Raw genomic sequence first — 14,618 nt, forward strand, 5'->3', positions numbered from 1 at the left:
AAAGTTGTCGTGTTACCTCCGTCTTGGTTCCGCATTTGATGTTCCGGCCACTGCTGTCTATGTTTCCTCCTAGGATATTCCCATTCTCCTTATAGTTAATTTGATGATTATGACTTTATCTGTATGGCTGTATGGAATATAATAGAATGAGTGTTATGTGTGCTTGAGTGTCTTAATCATTATTTTATCACGAGGCACATGGGACAGTCTCAAACAAATTTTTTCACGTGATAGTTAGACCCCAATAAAAAACCTTAATTACTCTTAAAAAAAGGGTAGGTGATTTTTTAACACAAGCTATAAATTTTATATTACACCAATAAATAGATAAAATAGTTGGGTACTATATTTAGAACCTGTATTTGTAAATTACAGGACCACACTAATACCAAGGAATGTGATCAACTAAACATTTTTTTTTAAATTAAACTTCATTAATAAACCGACAAACTCGCCAATAAATTCATGTAAATTGCAAATTGAATTGGAAGTGTTGCCTTCAAAAGTGAATAAAGGCAATAAAAGCCAATAAAAGCTAGATTTATATCTATGATCTTTGCTAAAGGGACTCAGACGTTTACCCCTACCACCCGTTAGAGCATTTAGAAATCAAATTTATATATTGAACAAAAACTTTAATCAGGGATGAACATTTGGTACTGGGCACCGGCACCAATTTTTCCGTACCGATACCGGTACCCACTTTTAGGCATTTTCAGTACCGGTAAAATACCAATGTTTACCTTCAAATACTGATATCGTACCGTACCGAACATTTTTGGTACCGGTACCCAGTTTTGAAGATTTTCGTTACCGGTACCGATTCGGTACGATACCGGTACTACGCTTATCCCTACTTTTAACCTTTACAATTTTAGTTTATGATAAAGAGGGTACAAATCCTTTTAAGTGGGCTTAATAAAGGCTTGCTTATTTCTTAAGCTGGATTAAGGCCTGTTTATTTCTTAAGTAGGCCAGAGAAGAACGCACCACCCATTAGAGCATTTAGAAATCAAATTTGTATATTGAACAAAATGGATTTCATTCAACGTCAAAATTTTAGTTTTACTATAAAGGGAGAACGTTTCTTTATAAGTGGGCCAATATAAGGCCTGCTTATTTCTTAAGCAGGATTGCAGCCCACTAGCGCAGGGTGTGGGCCTAAGATAAGTTCTAACTAACGAAAAAAAATGTTAAATGGTTTAACGAGTTAGTTTTGTGGTTTGTTGATTAAAGCCAATAAACACATAGTTTAGTCTCCTTTACTTATGGTTTACTTTCTGTAAAACTTGAAGCCTAAGCATTAAGTGATCTACGAATAACACTAAAGACCCTGATCAGGCTCATTGATGAAAAGTAATCACCAACCGACAATCAACACCCACCGGAACCGGCAGGGGCGGAGGTAGTGTACAAGCAAAGGTAGCACGGGCTACCCCTCAACTCCGTCTCCGTATTATAAAAATACCCCTCAACTCCGTCTACATTGAGTAAAATTTTTATGCTTTTCCGGTTTTATACAAAGAATACCCTGATCCAAAAAAAAAAAAAAAAAAAATAAAAATAGGAATACCCCTGAATTTTTGAGCTAGATCCGCCCGCCACTGGGCACCGGGTAACACCTCAAACCCTGGGCATGCCCTAAAAGAGTTTTGTTTGGTGCTGCAACAGATAGCAAACATCATACAACATTTATGGCACAATAGTGCAGGGGTCAATGTGAAAGTTTTAATCCTAAAACAACGAAAGTCGAAGGGGTCAACGTGAAAGATTGATTTAATTAGTTTTAATTAAATTGTTTGGTTTGTCTAGTAGGATTAGTATTAGTTTTAATGTTTATCTAGTATTTGGATGTTTAGAAGATAGGAGTATGAGTTTATTATAAATAGATGGTTAGGGTCCATATATGTTTGGAGAGTAAGTTATATTATAAACAGAAAGAGTCGATCTTGGTTGAGATCATATTGTGTGTTCGTGTCCTTGGGCCTGATTGCCAACAGATACGTAGGGTAATTACGAGTAAAATAATTACGAAAATAACACCGTGTTTTATTATTTTTGCATGCCATTCGTACAAACATATGATAGGATACTTTGTACAAGATCTTTGCTCTATAAATTATATTTAGCCAAATTCATACAATCTTAAAAGACAAAGTCGGTGGGCTTTCCCACCGGTTTGTCTTCCCCCTATAGTTTCAAAAAATTTCAAATTTAGACCCTTGACTTTGATAGTTTCGTTTTTACCTCAAGTTTGTTAAAAACCTTTTGAATTTGGAAGTTTCCTTTGTTAATTCTTATTTTCACCCATTCTTGGCACTTAAGTTTAGGAGGTATGATTTTTAACTCCTTACCTTTTTTACGATCGAAAAAGATATAACTTTGACCCCCCTCAAGAGTATATATATAATCTGATTTTTTTTTTCATGATAGTTCCGTTCATTAACTTAAAAAACTTTAATTTGTTGCGTGTTTTTTATGTACACGTATTGGTATAAATTCGAGTTAATCTACGTTTTGACGTTAATTTTATTTGAAAACGAGTCGGGTCAAATATAATATGATTTCATGCTTACCTTTTATATACGTTTTGATGTAGAGTTTGTTTTCATTTATAATACTTTTTCATGCTTTCTTTTCATGTACGTTTCGGCGTAAATTTTTGTTTAAAAACGAGTCGGGTAAAAAATTTGAGTTGGTCTATTTTTTAACGTAAATGGTCGATAATAAGTCATACATAATCGGGCCACATAGTTGGTACAATATTCGATTGTTCTGGTATACTTTTTTTTATAAATCCGAGTTTGTCTACGTTTTGACATGAATTTGATGTACGCTTTTGTGCTTATTTCCTACGTAAGAATGGTGTTGCATATAATACATTTTAACTTGACGGTAAAATTTGAGTTAGTCGGGTCACATATAATACGTTATCATTGTACGGTATTAGATTTACTTTACGTTTTGATCTAATCGTAATACTGTATAACATTAAGTTCAATTGAAACGTTTTCATATGGTTATTCAAACAAAAACACGTACATAACGCTCAGACTAATATGTTCGACATTTGCGATGTATCTGCGCCGCAACACACGTGTGTCTTATTAATAAGTAGAAACATAAACCCCCTATAATTATTTTTTATATAAATAAAATAGAAATAGAAATAGAATCCCACCCAAGTGGTTGACCAATGTAAGCCGGTGAACCAAAGAATCTTCCTAACTTTCTCCACCCATTTTCTTGTTGCATTCAATTTGTCCAACTCCAACCAACCCTCCCAATGCATTTTTCTAATTTGGGACGTTGTCACCAATATTGGGTCACTTCACAAAGTTTATTTATGACAAAAACAAATAAAATAGAGTAAATTACGTTTTTGGCCCCTGTGGTTATATCACTTTTACTATATTAGCCTAAAATAAGAATTTTTAACATATCTGCCCCCATGGTTTCTATAACTAACCATTTTGGCCCCTAAGTCTAACCATTTTAGCCCTCATGGTCTCTATAACTAACCATTTTGGCCCCCCTGATCTCTAGACTTAAGGGCCAAAATGGTTAGTTATAGAAACCATAGGGGCAGATACGTTAAAAATTCTTATTTTAGGCTAATATGGTAAAAGTGATATAACCACATGGGCCAAAAATGTAATTTAGTCTAAAATATATCATCGTATTAATACATAATCAAAGGTATAATAATATTATATCTTTCTATACAATATTACAATATAAGAAAAGTTTACTTTCTATTATACTCAAAGTATAATATATAAACGTACGATATCCTAAAACAAACTAACTTAACCGCCATGCACAGGTTTTTCTGTTATGGCATACTTCTCATTCTCTCTCTCCTCCAAACTGTTTTTCCCGCCAGAACCATTCCTCCGGCAACCCCACCGGAGTTGACCGTCAACGACCTATCCCATATCAACAAGTGGCAACAATTTTCAAAATTCACCGACGCAGGAAAGGGCGATCACTTCTCCGGCATGTCCGAGCTAAAGCGATACTTCCACCGATTCGGTTACCTAGACTCCGACGACTTTTCCGACACCTTCGACGACAACCTCGAAGCCGCCGTCTTAACCTACCAAAAAAAACTCGGGTTACCGGTCACCGGAAAACTCGATTCCGGCACCGTCGGCCTGATCATGTCGCCGCGGTGCGGCGTCTCCGATGATGTCCCACATAAACGTAAAAATAAATTTAAATTTAAATTTAAATTCCACGTGAGTAAACACTATGCGTATTTTAGCGGCGAGCCGAGGTGGCAAAAAGGGGGAAAAGGCGAAAAAACGGATACCATGACGCTAACGTACGCCTTTTCGGACAATCATATGATTAACTACCTTAGTTACTCCGAAATACAAGGTGCATTCCAACGGTCTTTCGCCCGGTGGGCGTCTACGATCCCCGTTAGTTTCACCGAGGTAGACGATTATCGAAAAGCGGATATAAAAATCGCGTTTTACGGAGGCGATCACGGCGATGGAGTGCCGTTTGATGGTGTTTTAGGGGTGTTGGCTCATGCATTTTCACCGGAAAACGGTAGGCTACATTTAGACGAAGCGGAAACGTGGGCCGTTGATTTGGAAGCTAGTAGATCGGTTGTGGCCGTTGATTTGGAGTCGGTTGCGACTCATGAGATCGGGCATATACTCGGGTTGGCCCATTCTTCGGTTAAGGAAGCGGTCATGTACCCGAGTTTGGGTCCGAGGACTAGAAAAGTGGATCTAAAGATTGATGATATTATGGGGGTACAGAATTTATACGGGTCGAACCCGAATTTTAGGTATAGTCCGTCTATGGAGTCGGATATTTCTCCCGGGTATCGGCCCGGGAGAAATAGATGGTTTAAATTGATGACTTTGTTTGGTTTACTTGTGGGTTTATCATTTTGGTGACTTTTAATTTATTCTTTTTATTAATAAGGATCTAATAATGATTATAGAGCAGGAAATGGTATGGTGAAATGGGTCAGATAAAATCAAGTGTTATTATGTTTTATTTCATGTGTTTGACCTCGTAGAAATAAATAAGAAACAAAAAAAAAGTAATTTACAAGGCATGTTAAGGTTTTGAAAATTAGGTTTGTATTTTTCACGAACACACATAATGGAAATTTAATTTCGAGCTTTTGAAGATAAATTTTGTAATTAATTTTCATTGAAAAAAAAAACAAGTAATTTACAAGAATAAACAAGGCATGTTAAGGTTTTGAAAATTAGGTTTGTATTTTTCACGAACACACATAATGGAAATTTAATTTCGAGCTTTTGAAGATAAATTTTGTAATTAATTCCTTCGAATAATGTAAAAAAAATGTCATCTTTTACCGGTGAATATGATTAAAAAAACATATTTTAGAAAAAAAAAATATTTGTAATCACATATTAATTGATTAAAAAAACATATTTAAAAAAAATATTTGTAATCACATATTAATGAAGGAAGAAAGTGATGCCCAGAGGTTCTTAACCAGCATAAATATCTGGAATTTTTTGAAGTTTTTAAAACTTAAGCGACCTACAAGTCTTTATCTTTTAAAAAGTTAGAATTGTCTCTGCGATATACGGAACCTTTTTTTTTTTTTGAAAAGGTGTGAATTATTCGTGAATGTCGGAAGGTCTAGCATACGTTGTCTAAGTCGTATCCGCGTTAGAGAGCCTCCTCGCACAATAGATCCCGATTTAAACCTCTTAACGAGAAAACCCTATCACCAAACTCGAACTTGAGACCTGGAGGGGAAAACTCACCCGAATCCACCATAGGTGGAACTTAAATACACGTGGCCACCACTAGAGCACTAGCGATGGTTTGCGGTATACCTAACTAATATGCCTAATAGCTGTTATTATATATACTCGTAGTGGTTTCGAAACTAGTTGATGTTTTCAAGGGAGTATTATGAAAATTTAAGGAAGAAGAGGTGTATTTATCCAATCTCAAGTGATAATGATAATGTAAATATAAGTGTTATGTATTGATAGTAATTGTGATACTGATTTTGCATTTTAGTATTTCAGTTGGTAACTAATCTTTGAAGTCGTTAAAAAACAAAAAGAAAAAAACCAATCTTTGAAGTTTTTTATTTTTTCTATAAACAAAATTGGATAAAACAACATTTCGGTTTAAAAATCGACCAGATCAACCTTTAACTTAATATTTTATTATAGGGATCAATCTTTTAGACTAACACTGTTAAATTTCTTGGTTAAGTCACCTTGCATAAAGGTTGCTTTGTTCAATTTTGTCTTTGAATATTAAAAATATAAAAAGACAATATATACAGTGAAACATCATAAACAAAAACTATAAAACATCTTGTGTAGACAAATTTGATTTTGTTATATAAACCAATTTCACAATAAATAAAACATATAGACGACTTGTGTAGAGCAGTAGAGGGGCTAGCTAAACATATTTCAACCCCTAAGTTGCCATTGTATCTCACCTTTGAAAACATCAAGTCAAGTAGGTTTGTTTAGTAGATTTGCAACGTATATTTGGATGGTTGAGTTCATGGCGTAAAATTCTGGCTATTTTTGCCTTTAAGGTTCAAGACCTTTTTCGGCTATATGATAGTCTTCGGGTCAGCAGAGTGAAAAAGAAAGTTGTCAACACGGTCATAATAACGGCATGTTGATGCATTTAGAGGGCTCGTAATGAACAAGCATTTCAACTAGTCTACCTCCCCGTCCAATATCTTAGACTACTCCCATTGGTGACCAAATCTTAGGTTAGGTTGTGAAAAATAATTAAAATAAATGAAAAATATGGTTTTTTCCCTCAACCTGGTCGTTGGAGCAACCCAAGATTGCAATGGGTTGCTTATGTCAATTTGCCACTTGTCAAAACTTAATTGGTGCCATCTTTTAATTTTCCTTTTTCATTTTATTCATTTCCCCCATTAATTTAACTAATCAAATAACTTGTAATTCTTAAACTAAATAAAACAACTAAATACATTGTATTTCTTAGAAAAAAATTGTGAACGTTACGATATAAATTTTATTAAAAATGGAGTTCGTTCAGAAATTTATATTTTTCTAGAATATTATTTATATATTGATGGTTTAACTTTTTAATTTTTTATATCTAACATAAATAACGTTTGTTTATTTTAATATAGAATAATTATTTTAAATATAATTATTTTTATACAATAAAAAATAACAATGTATTACATTTATTTAATAAAAACTTAGATTGGGTTGGGTTGTGAATGTGTATCAAAAATTGAGTTGGGTTGGGTTGTGTAGATGGAAGAGAGAGAAATTAGTTTTATATTAAAGGTTGGGTTGAGTTAGGTTGTGAATAAGAATGGTCTTAGATGACATTAAAACACTTAGCTTTCTTTAAGTAACGAATAGATCCAAGTTAGCTTCTCTCGACAAGGAAAATGGCGAGGTTTTGATTTTGATAATATTGTCTAGCTCTATATCGTATACCCATTTTGTATCTTGGTGTCTGTACTCTTCTTGCTAGTCCTTGCTAGCTCTTATGAAATAATTCATTTCGCCGTTAATTTGTCAGTCCCCGATAATCTTTAATGAAATAAATCTTTTCGTCGTTTTGTGTTGTGTTAAAAGAAAGAGAGATGGAAATTACTAATATGACATGTTAAAAAAAGTACAAAAGATTAGGACATGTTTAACACAATCTCCTTTTTTTTTTTAATCGTTCAAAAAAGTTTTGATTATTTGTTGGGCTCACGGAGTCACAGGCCACCCATATCGGGTCGGATTTCATCAGTACCCGATATGCGACATCTTAATATCCACTAACCTTCAAACCCTGAACCCTAAAATCAATCAAAACCCTAAATTGTATTGAAAATTATTTCATCATCAGATCTCCTCCAATCTCGCAATGGCTGCAAGATGCAACAGATTCATTAACAAAGCTTCAATTTCAAATCTCAAATCCGCTTTTCGGTCCGCCTCTGTTCCCAAATCTGCCCCTTCATCCCCAAAGTTTCCCCTTCCAACCGCCTCACCGGCCCCTCGCTTTTCAATTTCAAGGTATAATAACACCATCCATATGGTTTTCCATTTCCGTTTTACTGTTCATGTGTGTGCACTCAATTGATCTTAATACGTTGGGGGAATTAAAGGGTTGAAGTTGCAAATTAGTTAAAGAAGTGTTTATTTATTTATTTGTTTATTTATTTATGTGAGTTTGAATAGACAAGTTCAGAAATTAGGCGTATTTACATGAGGTACTGGTTCATATATAAGTTTATTTATATTTGTGTGTTTATAACTAGTTAACTAACCCTCATATAGGTAGAGGATCCTGTACATTAATTCAGAAGTGTGAGAAGTGTATTATAACACTATATATAACACCATATAAACGCTATATATAACACTATATAACACCATATAAACACCGTATAACAATATGTAACACCACATAACACTATGTAACACTATATAACAAATATAACACTATATTTTGTCTGATAGCATGTCTATGATATGTATAGTGTTATATATTGTTATACAGTGTTATATAGTGTTACATAGTGTTATATGGTGTTATATAGTGTTACATAGTGTTATACGGTGTTTATATGGTGTTATATATAGTGTTATAATACACTTCTCACACTTTTGAATTAATGTACACTATCCCTACCCCGTGTTATATTCACGTGGTTGTGTATTTTTTTGCTATTAATGTGATGTGGTTGATATTGTACTATCGAGTCATTGCAAATACACGTTATTAAAGAGTTTGTGATAATGTATCTAACAGGTGTCCATCAGAGCTTGGATGTGTGCAGTCACTATTACCTCTGCATAATGCGGTTGCTGCAGCGAGATTGACATCCTGCTTGAGCACTACTTCAAGGAGTTGCAGATCTCTTTCACAGGGTACACTCTGCCGTACCTCTCCTGGCCTCTAATATGTTTTGTGTTATTTTACAGTGAGTCACAACTTCTCCCGTGCGATATGTGTGCTCTATACGTTGCTTGCTTGCACGATAATATGTTTTCCCCATTGTGTTACTTTTGCTGAATTTGTATTACAATGTTCACCTGGCGGTGGACGTGATTCTTTGATACGTGAAAATGTTTATTCGTTGCTTTTTAACTTTGAAGGTGCTTTTTGTGTGCGCTTGTTATATGAAACAGGAGTGTTGCATGTTTCTCAGCCTAAGGCTATATATTATGAGTTAATGGCATGATCGTCATTTTTTTCTATCATTCTTAATATTAAATGTGCATTAAGGTGTAGTATACTAGTATGTATCGATTCGATTTCTACTGTGCAAATATTAGTGCTTTAGTACTGTTTTAACAGTTTATACATGTAGGGTAAAGTTGTTGTACAAATAATCTCAACATACTAAACATACAAATTGAAGGAAAACTCAAAAAGACAAGGTGCCATTTTTGTAATTATCAATAACTATCAAAGTTACTCTACAAATATACCTAAAAAAAACCTAACCCCCCCCCCCCCCCAACCCCACCCAAGCTAAAATGCTAAAAACTAAACCCCCAAAAAACCTAAAAAAATCTAAAAAATAAAAAAACACACAAATTATTTTATTTTTTAACATTTTTTTATTAAAAAATCGCTACTTTTAGTAGCAGCAAAAAAAAAAAAAAAACAAAATTTTCTTTTTGGCTAACGAAATGTAGCGATTTTTTAATAAAAAATGTTAAAAATTTTTCTTTGTGTTTTTTAGGTATTTTTGGTTGAGTTCACATTTGTATAGTAACTTTGATAGTTGGTGGTAATTACAAAAATGCCACCTTGTCTTTTTGAGTTTTCCTTCAATTTGTATGTTTAGTATGTTAAGATTATTTGTATTTGATCTTTTGCCTATACATGTAAGTACTAAATAAGTTTGTATCTCTTTTTCAAAGATGACGTAATGAGAATCAGTGTAGAATAGATAATAATAATAATTGTATACGGCGTACCAAACAAAGTCCCAGTGCTTTCGCGGTTGATTTGGAATAAAAAACGCCAGAACATGATACATGTTCATACTCAACGAGAACATAAACAACACTTGCTTATATTATGAAAATGAGTATAGTTAAAATTCTTGTGCGTGAGAGATTTTAGAAACACGTTTCCTAGTTGAATTAGTATCTAGAGTGTGAGAGGATGCATTGATCAGGTATCTGACTGGAGTTTGGTTCCTGCAGGCACATAATTTTCTCAATGCATGAAAGAAATGAACTGGGATTTACAAGACCTGTCTTCGTGTCAAGTACGACTATTTACAAAATTAAAAGTTTTAGGATTAATAATAGACTCTGGGCGCAAGTCAACGAGGAAAACTCTTTGAGTGTTTAGTTATATTATTTATTTGCTATTATATGCAAACGGACAAAGATTTGTTATTTATTTGGCTAGAAGCTATTAGTGTTTGTTCTATCGGTTACTTAACTTTTTTTTATTGATATTTAATACATTGACTTTCATAGTAGTGTTGTGGCGGTTTACCTATTGGATGCGTATTTTATGTGTTTTAGTCTGTTCATTGTGTTTTTAGTCTGTTGTCCATTGTGTTTTAGTCTGCTGTTCATTGTATTTTAGTATATTATTCATTGTCTTTTCGAATGCGACATAATTTTTCCGTAAGCAATGTATAGTGCTCAATTAGCTGAAACTAGAGTATATAGTAACAAGAGTTCTCGTTTTCCCAGATGCATTTGATGGATCGTGATACGTTTTGCTGTATGTAGAGGTGGGCTCAAGTCGTCATGCTAATAGCGAGGAACTTTTTACTCATTTGCAAAATCGTTAATTATCTTGATCTTGAAATGTGAACTGTTTGTTGAACCCCGTGATTTGTTTGAAAGTAGGGTCCTTGTTATTTGATAACAACATAATCGTTGAAATAATCTAAATCTACAAGTATTTGCATTCATGGTGTGATATCCGTATAGCTGAGAGTAGAGTATTTGTAGTAACACGAGATTCTCGTTTTCCTCAGATGAATTTGATGGAACGTGATACGTTATGCTGTTTCTAGAGGCGGGCTTGCTTCATCGTGCTAATAAGACGGAACTCTACTTGGATTATATATATTTAATTTAATTATTATCGACGTTCACAATTCATAGGAAGTAAAACAATTAGATAGATTCACAAGGATATTTTATTTTATGTTTTTTTTTTTTTTTTTACCTTTTTGCATGACATTTTGGTTGTAAAATGACTACATAGAAGGTGGTATCCGTCTCTGATATGGGTTCTTTTTGTTTGAACTAGAGCTGGGTTTATCGGTTCCAAGGTGACCCGTTAGCAGGCCGAAATCATTGAACAAGAAGGCAGGTTCTGTAATTCATCCCAGTTATTTTTGCAGTTCATAAAAGATGGCTGAACTACAACAAGTCATGCATTAAGATGTTTATTACATAATACAACTTTAAGATGTTTCTTGTGTTGACATTCTGTTTTCACCTTTTCTTTTACTTTTGTTTTGCTTAATGTTTCACATCAAAATTGTTAAAAGTTCAACATCTGAATGGTTAAGTGCTGAACCAGTAAGAGGTCTGAACCATAAAGTGCTAAACCAGTAAGAGGTCTGAACCATTAAGAGCCTGTATGCTTAACCATTCAGAGGCAAATGTCTGACCAATTCAGATTAGAGGTCATTCAGACTCTGTATAAATCTTAACCATTCAGAGGCAAATGACTGAACCATTCAGACATCTGCTCGTGAAACAAACAGTCTGAACCATTAAGTGCTGAACCAGTAAGAGGTCTGAACCATTAAGTGCCTCATTAAGAGGTAAACAAACAGCCCCTTAGACAATAGTGCAATACTAACATAGTAACATTACATCTCAAGTTACAATCCGCATCACTAACCGTTGAGGGTTACTAGTTATGTTTTATGTTCGTTTGAAAAATTAACAACAGAACATAAACACACGCGGGCAATCATTTTCTTAATGAACACAAACAAGATTTCGTATAACTGTTTGTTTTCGTGCATTTTTTTGGTTAGGGTTAAAAGAACGAAAATGAACAAATGTGTTATAAAGAAAATTACCAAAATCAACAGACAAATGAGAGCTATATATATTAAACGAAGAGCAAGGTATCATTCAATCCGGCTATAACCAGCCTCTTTCGACACATTTTTGTCTCTCATCATCTTCCTCATCGCACCCGCATCTTCCCACTTACCAAAGCGCGCATAAATATTCGACATCATAACATAAACAAACTCACCATCACCTTCAAGATCAACCACCTTTCTAGCTGCAGTTTCAGCCACCTTTAAATCCCCACAAACCCCACAAGCCGCAAGCAACGCCCTCCAAACACCCCCACACGACTCAAACCCGAGCCGCTTTATCATCCCTTCGGCTCTCCAAACTTCTCCTTCATGACCCATAAGCCTGATCATGCAAGAACAATGCTCAACCGTTGGATCGATTTGGTAATCGTGTATCATTGATTCAAAGTATCGGGTTGCAACTTCTAATGGCGTCTTGTTATGCCAACAAGCCGATAACACGTTCAGGAACGTGATCCCATCTGGTTGTAAATCTTTCGTGTGTTTCAACTGCTCGAATAGTTCAATCACTTTCGTTGAATTCTCATTATGCGCGAATCCCGATATCATAGCGTTCCAAGTTACTAGATTTTTATCGGGTAATGATTCAAAAATGAACTCGGCTGCGTTTACCTGCCCGCATTTAGAGTACATATCGATCAAAGCACTGCCAACGACTACACATTCATCGAAACCAAGCTTCACCACACAACAATGGATTAACGTCCCCCGTCTATGCGCTCCAACACGCGCTACGCCACTTAAAATGCTTGAAAACGTGAACCCGTCCATCCGTATGCCATTCAAATGCATTTGATCAAACACCTTAAGTGCGCTTCTTGGATTGTTACGGTTCACATACCCTGTTATAATCGAGTTCCACGAAGATGAGTTCGGGTTTGGCATTGTTGACAGAATCTCAACGGCTTTTTCCATGTTCCCAAACTGTGCAATCCCAGTGATTATCTCATTGTATGATATCGTATCCGGGTTTGGCATTTGGTTCAGAAAACCAACCGCTTGCTCGATTCTTCGGTTTCGAGTACACGCAGCAATCACCGAGTTCCAAGAAACCGCGTCCCTGAACCGCATTTTGTCAAAAATCTTGATCGCGTCTTCAACATGCTCGCATTTTCCGTACATATCAATCAAACAATTGGACACAAAACTACTACATTCTACACCAGATTTAACAATCATGGAGTGAACAGTTCCGCCTAATCGTATAAACCTTAGCTGTCCACAAACAGCTAAAACCGCAGTATACGAGTATGAATCCGAACAAATACTTGACCTTTCCAGCTCAAGAAACAAACTCAAAGCTTGACGGAACTTCCCTGATCGAACATACCCGGAGATCAACGAGTTCCAAGCAACTAAACCTGGTTCAGGAATTTCATCAAACACTTTATGTGCATCTTTTACTAGGTCCAGTTTAACATAGAAGTTGATGAGTGCAGATGAAACATATACATCGGAAATGAACCCAGATCTCAAAACGTAGCAATGAAGCTGTTGGCCATGGTTATGAAGACCCGAATGTGTGCATTCTCGGATCTTGTGAACCAGATCATATGCATTATTAGTAATTTCAGTGTGGTAGACATTTTCGTGGAGATTTGAAGTGTGTTTAGAATCAGAATTAAAGGGGTTTGATTGGGTAAAGTTACTGCTGGTGATCAAGTGTTTTTGCAAGAAAACGTGTTGTGAATGTTTGTGATTTGATAGATATGATTTCGTGTTCATAAGGCCCTTGCTCAGGAACATAAGTGGTTGAATTTATTGTGTATTTTACTAAGAGAAAAAGGTATTGGCAAGAAAATACTTTGAAATAGGTGCTTTGCTAAGGATGCTGTAAATGAATTGAACGTTCAGCGGCAGTGGCGAAGCTTGAGATTTCCGATCGAGGGGGCGGAAGTAACCGGACCTAAAATTTTCTATAAAACCGGGGGGTCGTAAACATATATACCCAAAAATTTCTATACCTAAACTACATACTCTCCACTACTGAGCGAAAAGTTCGGGGGGTCGGCCGCCCCTTCCCGCCCCTTAAAAGCTTCGCCCATGTTCAGCGGGAAACTCGTTTATGTTTGTTTGTTTAGTTAATGAGTGAATATGAATAAGAAATTATGTTTGGTTAGTTAAATGAACGGACACAAACAAATGTCCTGTTTGTTCAATTGAGTTCGTGAACGTTCGGTAATGTGTTCGTAAACATTCGTTTGTCTATGTTCATTAAATATTTTCTAGCATTTATTTATTTTATCTTAACCTTTTATATTCTTTAATTCTTATTTATCTTCTAATCCAAATAAATAAAATATGAAACTCTATCTCCGTCTTGTTTATGCATCACTCCACTTTCCTTCTCATTATTTACATCGAAAAGTACTATCGACTTTCGTTCAACCATTAGGGCTTCAAGGTCTAGCGTCGCTCCCTCTCACCATCCACCTCTAGCCCCCATCGTCTTCACTGATTTTATATAGTGTTCGTTTGTGTTCTGAACCGTTCGTGAACACATTCCTTTCCTTAATAAACGAACACGGACATAAAATCTCGTTCG

The 14,618-nt window shown here is 35.2% G+C and overlaps 3 protein-coding genes across 19 annotated transcripts; 2 read left to right on the top strand and 1 right to left on the bottom strand.

The window, feature by feature from the left end:
- The first annotated feature begins 3,780 nt into the window (after window positions 1-3,780).
- On the top strand, window positions 3,781-4,972 carry LOC110932506 (metalloendoproteinase 1-MMP). The gene has a single exon (XM_022175835.2). It carries the CDS (start codon window positions 3,819-3,821, stop codon window positions 4,914-4,916), a length of 1,098 nt encoding a protein of 365 aa, XP_022031527.1. The 5' UTR covers window positions 3,781-3,818; the 3' UTR covers window positions 4,917-4,972.
- Window positions 4,973-7,719: 2,747 nt separating this feature from the next.
- LOC110930573 (protein NONRESPONDING TO OXYLIPINS 2, mitochondrial) lies at window positions 7,720-11,442 on the top strand. Of its 17 annotated transcripts, none has more exons than XR_004888858.1 (5): window positions 7,726-8,036; window positions 8,776-8,947; window positions 10,185-10,249; window positions 10,689-10,729; window positions 11,257-11,442. XR_004888858.1 is itself a non-coding variant. In XM_022173898.2 (4 exons), the coding sequence occupies exons 1-3, from the start codon at window positions 7,885-7,887 to the stop codon at window positions 10,706-10,708; spliced, it is 291 nt and encodes a 96-aa protein (XP_022029590.1). In that variant the 5' UTR covers window positions 7,726-7,884; the 3' UTR covers window positions 10,709-10,729; window positions 11,257-11,442. The 17 variants fall into 17 exon arrangements, 8 of the variants coding, with proteins under 8 accessions (XP_022029588.1, XP_022029590.1, XP_022029591.1 ...); XR_004888859.1 differs by having other exon boundaries at window positions 8,776-8,894; XR_002587925.2 differs by lacking the exon at window positions 10,689-10,729.
- A 564-nt stretch (window positions 11,443-12,006) lies between these two features.
- Window positions 12,007-13,974, bottom strand: LOC110930572 (putative pentatricopeptide repeat-containing protein At5g47460). Its single transcript, XM_022173889.2, has one exon. It carries the CDS (start codon window positions 13,817-13,819, stop codon window positions 12,095-12,097), a length of 1,725 nt encoding a protein of 574 aa, XP_022029581.1. The 5' UTR covers window positions 13,820-13,974; the 3' UTR covers window positions 12,007-12,094.
- Window positions 13,975-14,618: the final 644 nt, after the last annotated feature.

This window comes from Helianthus annuus, chromosome 3, assembly GCF_002127325.2.
Source record: "Helianthus annuus cultivar XRQ/B chromosome 3, HanXRQr2.0-SUNRISE, whole genome shotgun sequence".
NCBI lineage: Eukaryota > Viridiplantae > Streptophyta > Magnoliopsida > Asterales > Asteraceae > Helianthus > Helianthus annuus.

Bases quoted from the DNA above. Each gene is read 5' to 3' on its own strand.
- LOC110932506 (XM_022175835.2), top strand. From the start codon at position 3,819: ATGCACAGGTTTTTCTGTTATGGCATACTTCTCATTCTCTCTCTCCTC.
- LOC110930572 (XM_022173889.2), bottom strand. From the start codon at position 13,819: ATGTTCCTGAGCAAGGGCCTTATGAACACGAAATCATATCTATCAAAT.
- LOC110930573 (XM_022173892.2), top strand. From the start codon at position 7,885: ATGGCTGCAAGATGCAACAGATTCATTAACAAAGCTTCAATTTCAAAT. The intron at 8,037-8,775 runs GTATAATAACAC...TGTATCTAACAG, and splicing joins CCTCGCTTTTCAATTTCAAG to GTGTCCATCAGAGCTTGGAT.